The sequence below is a fragment of the Lissotriton helveticus genome, chromosome 9 (genome assembly GCF_964261635.1).
Source record: "Lissotriton helveticus chromosome 9, aLisHel1.1, whole genome shotgun sequence".
NCBI classification, from domain to species: domain Eukaryota; kingdom Metazoa; phylum Chordata; class Amphibia; order Caudata; family Salamandridae; genus Lissotriton; species Lissotriton helveticus.
The window spans coordinates 556,996,705-557,012,815 of NC_136070.1; the positions used below are offsets into that span (position 1 = coordinate 556,996,705).

Genomic DNA, 16,111 nt, shown 5'->3' on the forward strand with positions numbered 1-16,111 from the left:
CCGGTATGTATTACTCTTTTCTTTTCTTAAGTCCCAGTGCTTGGTGCTCAGTACTCAGCAAGCAAAACAAAGTCCCAAAACCAGTTCCTTGCAATGACGCGGCCCCTTTAATAGCTCTCGACGAATTTTGAGCAGCCTGAGACCACCTCAAACACCTCCAGAGTTTTTTTTTTTTTTTAACAAAAGAATACCCCTTTGTGAGTTAATAAACAGACTCCTTGCTGCTTTTACCGCTTTTCCGCTGCTGCAGCCGTCCCTGTTCTGATTTTTCGGCGTTCAGAGTTGCGAGCGCTCCTCCCCCTCCTCTTTCCAGCTCACCTCAGCTCTCTCGGTTACCGCAGCTGCAGCCTCTACCGGACCAGCTGGTCCACCAGTCCGCCAGTCCGCCAGACCGCGTCTCTGCAGATCTCCGCAGAACCCGACTCCTCAAACTCCGAGCCAGGTAGACAGATGGCTCATAGGTACGTTCTGCTGAATCGTTATTATATCACGCCAGCCTTGTACCCGATACCGTCGTGGACAGCTATAACATTTTAATGATGGCACCTCAATAGCGTCTCTGTATCTTCCACTCGATAGCCATTCAATTATAGATTTACAGCGCTCATTCGAATTTCTTCAAACTCGAGGGTCAGGGTTCTGTGGAGCATTCCCTCTGTGGCGTCTTCACTCCGCCATCTTGCTTCCGCCCATAGAAATAGAATAACAGGTTAAGTAACTTTCTTTCGCCTTCATGGACTCTCGCGGATATCTATAAGCAGTAGAATAGAGGAGCAAGTTCAAAATAAACAAATTTCTGATGGGTGAACCAAAAAACATAGAACTGTAAGGGGGAAAAGCTCATTTGAAATGGTTAAGAATGTAGGGTTGACGGGGTCGTGGCCAGCAACATGGCGGAGTAGGAAGAAAGTTTGTCCTGCTCCGGCCCGGGCGAGTGATCCGACACATCAAAAGGGGGCCCAAGGTCCTTAAAACCTGTTGATTCTGGTTCCAGGGGGTCCAGCTTCCCCCCGGCACCTGAAATCGCAAGTGGAGGCGGTGGCGATCATGCGACGCTATGGGCCGACCTGGAGGCCCAAGATCAGGATCTAAAATGGCGCCCCGGGCCCGCTCAAAGCCGAAGCGGGGAAGGAGACTGCACCAGAGCCCGGCTGTGAGTGGAGGCTGCCCCGGGGAGTCACTCTGCCTGGCCCGGAGATAACGGGAGGGGCCGGGGGGACGCTGCTAGTCACCCCCTGCGGTGGTGGGGGAGCCGCGACTGATAGCGGCGGAACAAGGGAGCGTCTTCCCGCTGTCAGATGATCGGGCCTGCGTGACCGGAGGTGGCGATAGTGGTTGGCGCTGTGGTCGGCCGGGCCTGAGGGGAGCGGTGAGAAGTCGGCGGCGCTGAATCGGGCAGCTGTGCGAAGCCTGGTGGAGCTCCGGAGCGAGTTGCCCCCCACATGAGGCCTTAGAGCGGGCGGCCTTCCGAGACTGCCTAAGGGAGGCGGTGGGGTCCCCCACACGATCCTGGAAGGGGTTGGGTAGCCCTTGCCCTGACCCCCCCCCCCCCCCCCATCTATTGAGGCCTTCGTTCGGAGAGGCTGGGTGGGAGACGGCCTGGGGGCGCTAATGGAAGGAGGTATGAGTGGTGCACAGATGGAGGGCGGCTGGCTGGTGACCTGCGGAGAGGAGAGCTAAAGCACCTGAGGAAAAGTGGAGTAGTGGCACCAGCAGAAGCACCGGGCGGGCCCCTGATGCGCACAGTCGAGGGAAACCCACCAGGGTCCATACCGATTGAGAGAGAGACTTGGCTGAGGGGTGCGGGATCGTGTGGTGCCCCTCTACCCTGGCCGTGAGACTGTGACTGATCGGGCCCCCCGGGCCGGCCGATCTAACTGCGACACCCCGCGCCTTCCCCACACTAGCCCCTTCCTGGGGCAGAAACGCTGAGGAGAGTGCCTGCCGGAGGTGGAGGTGGCGGCTGGGAGTGGGAGAGGATTGACGAGTGGAGGCAGAGAGACAATTTGGTGAGGGTCCTGGTGCGGCGGAACGGGGCACTGGGCTGGTAGGTGTCTAGGAGGACCAGTCCCTTAGGGAGATGGTTACAAAGATGCGCAGTATGGGCAGGATAAAGGACAAAGACCCTAAAACCCCACGGCAGGGCACATTGGACCGATATGCCAGGTCGGCCCCCTGCTACAGCAGAAGGACTCTGCGACCACTAGTTCGGACACAGCCCTGCTGATGAACGCCATCCAGGCCTCCCGTGAAGCCTTGGAGAACAAGATCGGAACGGTGGGTACGGAAGTGACGCTAGTGCGGCAGGACCTCCGAAATCTGGCGGATAAGGTGAAAGAATCAGAGATGAGGCTGGGGGAGGCCGAAGATACAATCCAGGAGGTGAGAAAAGGTATGGTGGAGCTCCAGTCATCGCATAAGCAGCTACTATGGAAGGTGGATGACGCGGAAAACATGGCAAGACGCAACAACGTCCATTTTGTGGGCTTTAGGGAGGGAATTGAAGGCACAAACATGGCGGCATTCCTCCACTCGTGGCTCCTGCGTACCTTCCCAAAAGATACATTCTCTACCAGTTTCGTCATAGAAAGGGCTCATCGAGCGCTGCTGGCCAAGCCACCGGCTGGGAGCACGACCTAGGCCGGTCATTGCACGCTTCCTGAACTTTTTGGACAGAGACATAATTCTTAGGGAAGCTAGGATACGTGAGGAAATCCGGTTGGACAATGCCCAGATAATGATTTACCCGGACTATAGTCAGGAAGTGCAAAGGCAGTAACGCTCATATGACTCAGTGAAAGCAATATTGAGAACCCTCCAAATTCAGTACATGCTATTGTTTCCGGCCAAACTGAAAGTGATTTACAAGGACAAGACATATTTTTTCCTAACCCTGGAAGAGGCCTGGCAATGGCTGGAGGATCGCCCCCGGTTAACAAGACCCACTTCAGAGGCTCACAAATCGCTCGACGCAGAGAGGCTGCCTGGAGGCTCCAGGGGGATGCCTAAATCGCAGAGGTCGAGACAGGGCCGCGGAGAACGTCTTCCCGGTGCGACCCATTAACCGAAGTCTGGACCTGAAAGATGGAGAAGGCGAAGTGAGGGGTCCCTTGACCTTAATCGAATCGCGGGACCCCGGTTCTCTTGCCTGGCAGAGGCATCACGCTCAGATGTGGAGGGAGAGACTCGGGGCTCCTCGTCGGAGGGGGAAGAGCAGGACGGACAATCGCTGCATCCTTTGGCAATTGAAATCAATGGAATCAATGGGATGGAACAGGAACCTACGCCAGAACCTGTGGAATCCCAGAGAGACCTCCAGGACTCGAATTCGTGAAGAGAAAACCGATGTGGCTGCCCAAACCTAGACCCCCCCCTCCCCCGATTGGACTGTTTTGATCTTTTGTTTTTCCTTTGGTTCGTGCCTGCTCTTGTGTATACCTTCGGATGTGGTGACTTTGAAGGGTTAGAGCAAGCTTTTTCTTTCCTTTGGGGAATCAGAGAGTGGGAGGGCGACAGACCTCCATCACCCGATTATCTTATGCTCTGCTATTTGGTGGGAGATCGGACAGCGGGAGAGAGGGAGGTGGGGAGGGGGAATAGCGGGGGGATTTCAAAAGATGGGGGTGGGAGGGAGGGAGGGGGGGTTGCATGTTGGTTGAGGCTGTTTGTTAAGTTTTTTAAGCATGTCATGGTTAGGACTATTATCTACAACTGTGTTTCAAGTACCAGACTCATGCTAACACAGAAGGTCTTCTTGTCTGATGTCCTCTACATTGACAGATAGTCCCAGGGCGGAGGTCCAGGTTAATGGCTGTGCCAAGATCCTCACATGGAACGTGAACGGCCTGGGCAACAACGTTAAGATGGGATTAGTCCTGGTCTACGTGAAAAGGATGGGGCCGGATATTGTCCTATTGCAGGAAACACACCTTCAGGGCACCCGGTGTGTGTTCTTGGCGAGGGGATCATATTGAGTACTGGCACATGCAGGGTATACAACAGGCTCTAGAGGGGTTGCCATCCTGATTAGGAAAACACCTCCCTTTGTGGTTACGCAGACTTGGATAGACTCACTGGGGACCTACGTGGGGGTAATGGGAACATGGGGACGACAGAAACTCACGATCATCTCAATCTATGCACCACCGAAATTACAGGCCAGAACTCTGTCTGGCATCACGGATATCCTACTGAAACATCGGATACCTTGCAGGTGATGGGAGGGGACTTTAATGATGTTATGTCATCTTTGTGGGACAGGTCGGGGAATCGACCTAGCGACTCTACACTAACTCCTCTAGCTAGAAATATCCCCACCCTTGGTCTAGTGGATGTCTGGTGGTGGCTGCATCCGGACGCTAGCACCTACTTGTACTTCTCAGGGGCCCATAGGGTGTACTCCAGATTAGACTATGTCTTCCTGCCGTGACGGGCTCTCAGTGTGGAGGATGTGGCGGAGTATCAAGCGCGAGGTACCTCTGACCATTCGCCTCTTCTGGTGCGGCTGGTGGGGGTGGGGAGGCGTACATTGGGAGGGAAGGGTTGGCGTCTGTCTGCATGGGACCTGCAAAATAAGGACCTAGTGAAGGGTCTCAGGGCAGATGTAAAGGTAGACTTTGCTGAAAACATAGGATCAGTTTCGTCAGGGGTGGTTATCTGGGAAGCCTTCAAGGCAGTTCTGCGGAACAGGGCCCAGAACAGACTAGCCTGGGAAAAAAGGAAAGTGCAGAAAGAGCTACAAGCTTTGGAAATACAGATTCTAGAGCTAGAACTGGACATGTGGCTGATAGGGACACACAGACTCTCAGACTTTTACTGGTTAAGAAACAGCAATACAAGGCACTGGTGACGGACGAGGACAAAACACAGGCATTAGCGACCCTTCACAGACTGTACGACGTAGGGGACAAGTCAGGAAAGCTCCTGCCGTGGTTAAGCCGGAAAGAGCAGGACGCCCGATGGGTAGAACAGGAGCTTGACAAACAAATGCAATAAATAAACAATGCCTCGGAATAGATAGACAAGCTAAATAGTATGACGAAGAGAATCCTATTTTCAATCTTCCTGTTGATATTAATCTATATAGAATAACATGTATCAATTTTGAATATCCATAGTCAATGACCAAAAAAAAAGATATATATGTACTGAATTAAAGGTTCTGTATTTATTTCATACTTATTTTTGAAAGAAATTATCTCTTTTTTATATTCAGAAAAAAACATGTACACAAAACATTTCAACACCATATATATACATCACACCATATATATACATATATTTACAACTTATACATAGACCACAAAGACCCAATAACTGTCTTGTTTTTCAGGATGCACTTCACTTTATCTTCCCCAACGTGCAATTCCTTCCCAACTAGATCACCACCTTAGAGTCAACTACAGGTTTTATCAATTTAAACCCCTCTTTTGTGTAGGTACTACCAATTTGTTCTAGATTATTTCGATTTATTGTGGTGTCTCCAAATTTCTGTCGACGCGTTTCAGCCACTATTCATAGTTGGCCTCATCAGGACTAGGGCAGTCGAGTGCAAGAACATACAATTGCTCCAGTCTTCACCAAATTACAGCAAAAGACCATCAATAAATGCGTGTCGGACGCGTCTTTTCTTCCTTCCTCTGTAATATCTTTTTAAGCTCACGCGGAGGCAGAAAAATTATTATATCCGCTTCTCCTCTTCGAGTGATTTTCGGTCTTCTTACTAAACCAGGCGTGCACTTGTCACAGCTTCGGCGGACTGATGTGCAGATAGTTCAAGCCTTTGCCGCCTATTATGAAGATTTTACAAAGCTAGGAACCTGGGAGCGCTAGACGATACACTGAAGTACATTGATCAAATTGACACCCCGTTCTATCTGAAGAAGACCAGCTAGACCTGGAGGGTGATATAACGATCGCAGAGATCAAAGAGGCCTTGACTAAACTCCGTCCGGGGAAATCTCCGGGCCCGAATGGGTTGCCTGCAGAATTTTTTTTAAAACTGCGGATCTCCTTGGTAGCCACCTGCTAGCCCTGTTTGAAGGGGCATTCCAAGAGGGCATCTTACCGCCAGACCTGCGTATGGCCACAATTGTTCCTATCTATAAGCAAGGTAAAGCCCCCCCCCCCCGAGGAGTGCGCGTCGAACTGCCCCATCTCACTCCTGAATGTGGAGGTTAAACTCCTGGCGACAATATTGGCACTCCGACTGCGGCGGTTAATTCCCAACCTGGTCCATCCACTTGGATCAGACTGGTTTCCTGCCGGATAGGGCAACTAGGTTGGGATCTTAGGAGGACCCATAACTGCCTGATGGAGGTGCACAATCATCAAGATCCCTCACCATTTGTTTTTATCCTTGGACGCCGAAAAGGCGTTTGACGCAGTGCATTGGCCCTTTCTCGAGGGGGTACTACTCAAGTTTGGATTTGGCCCAAAGTTCCGACAGTGGGTGAGGCTCCTCTATACGGACACACGAGCCAGAGTAAAAGTCAATGGGGTGCTACCAGAGGACTTCTCCATAAGAAGAGGGACCCGGCAAAGATGTCCCCTGTCCCCATTGCTCTTTGCCCTTACTATAGAAGTAGTAGCGTGTGAAATTAGGCAGGAAAAAGAAATTAGAGGGTTTAAAATTGAGCAGACAGACACGTATGCGGAAAAAATATCGCTATATGCGGATGACGTTCTCTTGTATGTCACCCATCCTGCCACCACAATCCCGGTGTTGTTCACCATGCTGAGCCGATATGGCGCCCATGCAGGTTACACGATAAATTGGCATATGTCAATCTTATATACCCCCCGGCGGGGGGGAGGGCTGGTCCCTCCTGCCCGGTGCGCTCAGGATTACAGACGAGGGGTTTATGTACTTGGGGGTATACATAACTTTGGATAGAAACCGCTCATACCAGAAGAACGTTAAGTGGGTGCTGGAAAATTTTGTCGATGACGCTGCCAGGTGGAAGATGCTCCCCCTTACGATCCTAGGGCGTGCTGCCATGTTTAAAATGATTACGCTACCGCAGTTCCTGTACGCCTTACAAAATGAATATTTCCCACTCCCCCGGCAGGTTTTTACTGACATAAATGCTCAACTGAGATCACTGCTCTGCTCTGGCTGGGGAGACAATCCAGAATAGCCCTGGGGACCTTGCAAAGGAACCAGTAGAACGGTATAACTGCCGAATATTGAAGCCTTTTATTGGGCGGAGATCCTAACTCCTATTAATGAATGGTTTCACGCTCCAGCAGACCATCCCACATACAGCTTAGAGAGGAGGACAATGGCACAGCGCAACTGCTTACACTATATATACGGGGGAAGGGGGAAGGAAAGATTGCATTCAGCAACAAGGGTTACGCTAGGGATATGGGAGAGGGCGACTAGAGCAATTGGTTTGACTAATACACCGACGAAACAGACCCCAATATGGCACTGTACATGGTTAAAGTAGCTGAACAAGCTGCGAGGGGTCATGAGATGGTACGACATCGGTATCTCCGTACTGGGGGATCCAACGAAGAGGAGGGACCTAAAGTCATTCCAGGTCTTGAGGGCGGAGTACGGGCTGCATCGCACACAGTACCTCAGATATGCGCAACTGCGACATGTATTGCGGGCGGAGGGGGCGCTTGCCTTGCCCCTACCAGAGTATACCCCGCTTGAAGGATGCTTACTGCAGGAACGCATCCCTTGAAAGATAGTTTCCCTGACCTACAGAACACTGATCAATAATATGCTGGATGGGTTGGTAAAGCTCAGAGAATCGTGGGAGCAAAATGTGGGGGGAGATGGATACAGTGGATTGGGAGGCAGCCTTGATGCATCCAAGGGAAGTCGCAATTAAGTCCCGTTTGCGGCTTATACAATATAAAATCCTGCACAGGGTATATTATGACAGGGTGCGGTTGCACCGCATGGGGCGGTCTAGGGACACAAATTGTCTCCGATGCGGTCAGGGGCAAGGGGACTTTTACCATACTGTCTGGACGTGCCTCATAATACAGGCATACTGGGCTGAGGTTCTGGGGGAGTTGAGCGAAGTCTTGGAGGTCACTCTGCCGATAGACCCCAAATTGGTGCTGCTGGGCATAACAAACGATGTAGACTTGAGTCGCCCACTCCTAATTTTCGTAGTTCTAGCATTAGTGGTGGCTAAGAGGGACGTGGCCCGGGCGTAGGGGGCCTCCATGTCTCTGAGGTTAGATGACTGGAGAAGGGGCATGGATCTATACATGGCAGTGGAGAGAGTCACATACAAGGCAAGAGGGTGCCCAAAGAAATTCAACAGAGTATGGGGGAAATGGTGACAATACCATGGACTAGATGGGGGGTTGTGAATAGGAGAGGAGGGGGTACCCGGCTGCACTGGCTGATTGAGGGCGGCTTTGGAATGTTTTCTGCACTTTATGGACTCGTGGAAATGTAAGGTACAGTCCTGTCAGGATGACGAGGGGAATATGGGCTGGAAGGAGGAGGGTTGATGGAAGGAGGATGGTTATATGTGACATGCCTGTGATGTTTATGCATTATAAAAAAGCAAATAAAAATATATTTATTTTAAATAAAAAAATAAAAAAAAAAAGAATGTAGGCTTGACCTTCTAGGATACAGTCATCAAGTGAGACTGAATGCAGTAGAGTTTAGCAGAGCTGTTGCCATCAGAAGACCGATAGATGTTCGAGACAGATGGAAACAATTCTTTTAGGAATAGGTGGGAAGCCATTAGCTACAGCGCCGTGCTGTGGAATTACTATTTGAAAAGTGACATTTCCTCTCACACAGGTTGCCCATATGAGTTTCGTGTTTCCACTAATGCATTCGTCACACTGGTTTGAGTTAAAGGAGGCTTGCAAAAAGGAATTCCCTGAAGCATGTTCTACCTCGTGCACTATGATGCCCTGAAATGAAGGCAGTTGATATTCACACGAGACATTTTTTCCCCAGTCTCCAGTCTTTTATGAACAATCATCTTCAACACAATTTCGAAAGTGGTCACATGTCCATCTTGGCATGGGATAAAATGAAGATCCAAGACATAGGTGCCGGCCTCTCCTCTCAAAAAATCGGTTTTACAATTCTCGCACTCCCCGTTGCCCAGGACTATTGGGTTCGCTGAAGAGCTAATTAGGTAAGTTGTTATGGAGCCACATATGTAGTTGTATGAGGGTTGACAGTATTTGTAATTGCATTTATGTAGCACTTCATACCCCTAGCAAGGCACAAAAGCAAATTTTCAGATGAGACGCATGCTACTCTGTTATGGCTAACTGCCACTGAGTTGAGGGCAAAGCCTCCCGGCCCAGGCTAACCGAATATTCTCCAGTAGGGCATAAGTATCAGCTTTAGGTGCGTTACTCTCTTCTTTCCGGCCCGCCTCAGATCACTGTGCAGGTGACCGGTCTTGATGCCCTCACTAATCTTGCATAGCATCTTGGCAGGGTACCCCATAGTCTGTGCATCCAGATAGTGATCCCCACTGATCTATTGCACCAGTACTCAATGGCGCATCTGCCATGTTGTCGCCTCAGGCCAAGCCCTGGACAGTAATATAAGGGAGGCTATTTCCAAAACCTCAAGCCAGACCAGTGGTGGCTATCGCACTAGGTTTGCTGGAGTGTACCGTGCACATTTTTCTGACTTCTTTTAAAGTGAAACCAGTGGAAAGAACAACGCAGATGACAAATTAGGCTACTACACCCAGATTGGTATGTCTGGGACAGGAAGGATTATCTAAAGATGGGTATGGGAAAAATCACCAAAAGTGCCATATGTTAACTAGAGAAGACAGTTACAAATACAGTGCAGTCACTGGCAGCAGCAGCAACAAAAAAGACCCTTTAAGGAAAGGCAAAATGTTTTAGTTTTGATTTCTAGTAGCCTTCTGTATCAACTGAAATCTCTAATTTCAAGAAAATATGTCCTAGCTCTCCCATTTAGAAAGATTTCTCAGGTGGAGGAAGATTATGCAAAGGACAAGGGAAAAAGATAGGGGAACATTTCCAACCATTGTCACTTGGGACAAAAGGAGGAGTATAGATTGAGAGCTTGATAGTGTAAGCAACAGATTTCAATGCAGCTTCCCTTCCAATCATTCTACCAAATGCATCAAGACTTGTTTTCTCAGACCAGCTGAGCAAGAGGTTTAACCTTTTACAAAATAATGTGACATCATTGGCTCTAAAACATGGAAGGACCATAGAAGACTACTCCTGCCTCTTCTTAGCTGAAAAGGAGCTCAGCGTTGAAAGTGTTGTCTCAGATGGAAATAGAGTGATGAGAAAGGTTTAGTATGGTAATTTTTCTTCAGATCTTCTTACAACCTTAGCAGAGAGATTGGGTGGGGGCATAAAGCTACAGAGGGCATGCTTTAATATCCTTCTATGCATAGAAGATTCTGGAGACTCTAAAAAGGGAGCTTTCATTAGCAATAAAAAAATTATCCCATTCAAATTGAAGACTGCTTCCTGAATCTTTTCCAAACGTATATGATGGTAATGGCTGCCCTCTTGCGAAAATATGTCTTATACACGAATCTTCTAGATGATTTGATGTTCAAGACCAACTCAGCACAAAAGCTGAAGCGAGATCTTCCCTCTGCCTTTCTCCCAACCTCTAACTCTCCTTTCCTTTCCTCTCGACTGCCCTACACGTTCGACCACTAACACCCTTCCTCTACTCCTCACCCTTACCTCTCCTCTGCTTCCCAACAGCCCTGCATTCCCATTCCACCTAACTCCAATCCTTCCACCACCTCTAAGCCTCTAACATCCCAACTCTCCTCGCTACCCCTCTTTCTTTGCCTCCTTCTAAATGCTCACCTTCTAACACACTCCCTCCTCTCCCTGTTCCTAGTCACCTGACCCCTGCCCACCTCGTGTGCTCAAAAATCCCTCCCCTCTTCCGTAGCATTATCTTGGATTTCTTTCCACCTCTCAGCCTTCAACACCTGCACTACTTCCTCCATCATCGACCCTTTCAAACTCCCCTACCTCTACTCTGCTTCCCTTCTCCTCTTAGCCTCTAACACGCTTTCTCTCTTTCCTAGCCCTTTTATACTCTTTTGCGACTCTACCTTTCCTTCTATCATCATGTAATGTCGTTTATCTTCTCCAGAAACTCTCTATCCTGCATCAGTCCTGCATCTTAGCACTTAGTGTCTCATCTTTCCACTAACCCTACCTCACCCGTCCAGCTGCCTTCCTTTCAAGTTCTGAAACCCTCCATTTAACACAATCAACTCTAATCATTTTCTAACTCTTCATCTCAACCCTACCATTTTGTTTTGCTTGTGTCCCTACCTATCTCCATCACATTAACACCTCAATCTCCTGCTATTTTCCACTTCTGCTCATGAAGCTCCATCTACTCCCTTTGTGACACATACAAACAGCACAGTGCTCAGCATTTGGCGTGAAAGAAAATTGTGCCACTTTACCTCCCACTCTTTTGTGTCTCACTTCAGAAACCCAACCCAAGGCAGTCTATGGCTTTTATACCTGAAAACCCACATCTTCCCTCCTCATAGGCTAAGTGTCTCCACACCATCCCTTTATTTTCACCTACTAACACAGTTAGGACCTTACTCAACTTCTCAGGGGAGGAAGAAGTAATTTACCTACACCTTTGTCTTCAATTTTCATTTTCCTCTTGCCTAGCTCCTCAGCCATGTCATTCTCCTGTTCCCCTTATGGTGCACACCCTGTGTTAAGGCACCTTCAACTCCATCTTCTGCCTCCTAATGCCATTTTAGAAAGGGCACCCTTCATGTGACTGAAAATGGAAGTGTTGTCAGAGAATTATAGTTTTCTATTTACACATTATATGTATCAGCCTATGATCCAATCCCAGCATGCAAAGCTTCTAGGACAAAATACCAGGAATGGGAAAGGTATGTCATAGGCCCAATTTACCTTCTTTCCATTTGGCTTTTCGACAGTGAACACTTCACTCCAGATCTGAATGCCAGTGGTTTCTGGGTCAGAACCTCCTCGCCAAGAGAAACCAGTCAATGGCTCATCTGTTTCACCCATCCAGTTGGACTGTCCGCCATCCTTCTGCAGGGCAGAAAACAGGAGAGACTGATCAAGGAACACAAACAAAAACCGGTCAGTCAAGAGCTTTCCTAAACAAGGCAACCCTATTTTTACTCTTCTCAAAATGCAGAACAATCTTAGGTCTTAAGTTCTTATGACCTCTTTGCCTCGTGCAGTGCCTTTCAGGAAATTGCTAAATTTTACTACTAAGGGTAGAGAAAAAAAATCATTGGGCAAAAACTTTTAAAATTAACGCGTGTTACCTGGCTGTAGACATAACGTAGCATGAAGTCCAAAAGAAAGGATTTGCCCTTCCTGAATGCTCCGGCAACAGATACTACCACAACGTCCAAATCCCGTACATGGTCCTGCAGCAGCACACTCTCCAGCGCCTTTTCATCTAGCTCGAATGAATGTTCCTCTTTTTGGACCTGAACAATCTGCACGGGCCCTGGCTTTGTGCTCTCCATGTCAGCACCTGCTGTATGCAAGAGACAAAACACAGGCACAGTGGATTAGAGAATATCATTTTACTAAATTCAGAGTAAAGACGTTATCATCCCGGAAATGAAGCCATAAAAGCCTAACCACTGGGACCAGCTTGTGAGGGTGGCATCATTTTAACAGTGCCTAGGGTTCAGGGTGCACCAAGGTAAAACCTGCATCTTAATACTGTGATCAGAAGCCATCTTCAAGCTTCTCTGAGGGTCCTAGTAGTAAGTTTAATTAAGAATTCTAGTTATGAGATCTCATGTTACAGTCATTCTTAGCCCCATTAAAAGATATACAGATATATGCATGTGGTCTATGTATACCATGAACCTTAACAAAAGAGCTTGCAAGGTCTGAATAATCTGGATGTACGATGTCAATTGAGGACAACCCCATCTGTAGCACAGCAGGTCAGGTCAGAAATAATATATTTCCTTTGAGGGATTAAGATTGAAATGGGAAAGCAGGGTCGCAGGGAAAAGGGAATAAGGACTTTAGTGTTGTTGACATTTTTAAGCAACGCAAAGGGCCATTTACAACTCCCATCTCTGGTTTAGCCTCCACCAACAAAACAATCACAATAGGAATATTCTGCAGTAATGTATCACTTTTATTTTAAATGAATTTTATATGGTTACTGCAAAAATGCAATGCATCTAATACGCTTTGGAGAATTGCTGGGCAAAATTCAAAAGGACTAATTCGTCATAAAGATCCAAGTCGTGGCAGAAACGAATTTACATTCCACAACACTCTGGAAAGTGATCAAATTAGATCGAAAATACTAAAGATGCTAAAATACAGCCTTATTTCAATACAGAGATATTGGCAATGTTTTTAAAGGTAGGTTGTAGAGCAATGTAGCTGCTGTGTTCAAAACTGTAAATTTTGTGTGCAAGTTATGCTTAGTGTAGTGACGTTAGGGCAGTGGCATGGTGTGGAATGTAGTGGCGAGTTGTGATATGATGTGTGTTGATGGTATGTCATATCACAGGGAGGAAGGCACAGGAGCATCGAGAGGTGCCTGCTGGGAATACACGCACCACCCAAGACATATAAGGTGGCTACATAGTTCGCTGAGCTTGCGGTGTTGCTAAACCAAAAGGCCCATCCCCAGGAGATGGAAGGTACCTGGGCCCCCTGGACAAGTAACTGGAACCAGGTGGAAATTGGAACCATGGTACTCAGAACGGAAGAAAGGAAAGCGCTGAAACCCATGGGAGGACTGTGGTCATGGCGACACCCCGTTTTTTTTTTTGCTGATTTATATAGAGCGAACTCGATACAAAGGTATTGGAGCGCTTTACATGAGCACCAGTTACGTTACACAAGGACTGTTACCATGTTGTTGCTCGCTCAGCTTTAATTACAGCCTCCGAGCACTATTTTCTCAAATAGCTTAGACCTCTCCTAACCGTTTTTTTTTTTATATAGCTCTCATTTGCAACGCAATAGGTCTTGCATTTAAGAGAGTTTAAGCTCTTGGCATTGTAAATAACAATGTCTTTTATATGGGAGGAGCTTGGCGGGCATCCGAGATGGCCGCGTGAGCACAGCGCTCCCCGGACCCCCGCCGCTCCCGGCATAATATCCTGCATGAATCCTGATTTTTCGCGAGGATTTATATAGAGGACGTTGGGCTGCTCTACCTGGACCTTTCAGAAATTTATTTTGACCCCGGGAGCCTGAGTTATGGTGAATTGAACTTTTGGGCTCCGCCCTTGAGGTGCGCCCGGGACTGGGTGAGGTTCGGTGGCCGTCCTGGAGTTGAACAACAACGGCAGGGGGATTGGACTAGTGGGTCCCCTTCTTAAGTTTCGGTTTCGATTCTGCCTCTGACTGGGACATCGGCGAAAGGGTCGGCCAGAGCTGGTTCCAGTATACGCGTCGGCTGTTGGGCCTTTGGCTGGTCTGTTCTCCTACTTGGCTGCCCCTATCCTGGTGATACTCTTGTTACGGTCCTTTGGTCCCGAGGCCTCCATTTCTGGTGCCCGGTCCGTTGACCCTGGTGAATCTCCCTGTGACGCATCTCCAAAATGGCGGGCAGAGGGGACCGGGAGACGCGCAAGACGAAGACACCTCTGCGCGGGGGTCCGGTCCAATCCAACGTTATGGACCGTTATACCCATTCTAAGGGGTCCCCCGGAGCTGCCCTACCCGGTCCCAGTGCATCTGACCACGTCGTGGATGCGTCGACGGAGCCTTCCTTGCAGGACATCATGGGCGCCATTTCTGGCATGAGGGAATCAATAGGCCAACAATACGAAACCTTGACCCACAAAATTGACACCGTGGCAATCGATTTGAATCTAATTCGAGCCGATCTCTCCAAAACGAACGAAAAGGTGAAGTCGTTGGATATCAAATCATCCAGCCTCACGGCGGACGTCTCTGAGGTACAGACTGAGATTGGCAATCTCCGTAGGGTGAACGATTTCATGACCCGGCGCTTCGAAGATTTTGAGAACAGGGCACGTCGCTGTAATGTTCGCGTGGTTGGGGTCCCGGAGAACCCAGAACCCCACTCGGTTGATCTCCTGGTTGAAGACCTGATCCAGAACCACCTTTCTCCGTCTGGCCTTAGTAAATTCTTCACAGTGGAGCGTGCACATCGTGTTCCGGGGGGCCAGGGTAAGCCGGGCGCCCCGCCGAGACCTATTGTTGCCAAGCTTTTCCACTATAGAGATCGGGACGCTATCCTGCAGGCGTCGCGGGTGAAGGGCCCGGTGGCCTTTGAGAATGCCACGGTGAACTTTTATCCGGATTTTTCCCAACAGGTCCAGAAGCAGCGGATGGGATTTCGTGGTGCCAAGAAGCGTCTTAGGGACATGGGGATGCGCTACGCTATGCTCTTTCCGACCAGGCTGCGGGTTGAGTATAATGATCGGACTTTCTTCTTTGATCGGCCGGATGCTGTGAATGACTGGCTGGACTCCTTGCCTAGCCGACCTCCTGAGACTGAGTCCGATGCCCACCCGGGCGGTGCTGAAGGTGGTGTAGAGAGCTGAACATTTCGTCTATGCCGGGTGACTTGTTTTGAGTAACTCTTCCAGGAGTATGTGCCTTTGTTCCTCTACCGCTTATGTGATTTGATGTATGTTCTTTTTCTCGTCATTGGTCTTGATCGGGGTGGCGGGTGGGACAGAGCCTTTCCTCCTCCGGGGTCTTTGTGTAGAATAGGGGTTCTTGGGCGACAGGCACACTGCAGGTTGGGGAGGCTTTTTAGCTTTTTGCAGGGGTGCAGGGTGGGGGGTGTTTTCTTGTTATTTGGGGGGTGGGTGGTTGGGAAGTTCGTTGTTTGTGTGTTCTGTTTTCAAGGCGATTTTATCCTGTATTTGAAGATGTTTCTGGTGTCATGCTCATTGGTGGGGGGTTTTGGCTTTGTTGGGTGGGATGGGGGGTAGCGGGTTGAGATTTGTTTCGTGGAACGTTAACGGTCTGGGAGATCGTATCAAACGAAGTGTTGTGTTGAAATGTATACGACGTTTATCTCCTGATATTGTTTTCCTGCAGGAGACTCATTTGGTAGGCAATGTTTGTCATGCAATGAATAGGTGGGGCTATCGCCTCGTAGCACACTCTG

The 16,111-nt window shown here is 48.9% G+C and overlaps 1 protein-coding gene across 1 annotated transcript in view; it reads right to left on the reverse strand.

Moving 5' to 3' along the window:
• Positions 1-16,111, reverse strand: part of ATL3 (atlastin GTPase 3) — a 264,191-nt gene that overhangs the window by 174,374 nt on the left and 73,706 nt on the right. The window contains exons 2-3 of the mRNA XM_078660453.1: positions 12,300-12,517; positions 11,914-12,057 (exon numbers count right to left, since the gene is read on the reverse strand). Coding sequence (XP_078516579.1) covers positions 11,914-12,057; positions 12,300-12,506 — 351 coding nt within the window. The 5' untranslated portion in view covers positions 12,507-12,517. The remainder of the gene's footprint in view (positions 1-11,913; positions 12,058-12,299; positions 12,518-16,111) is intronic.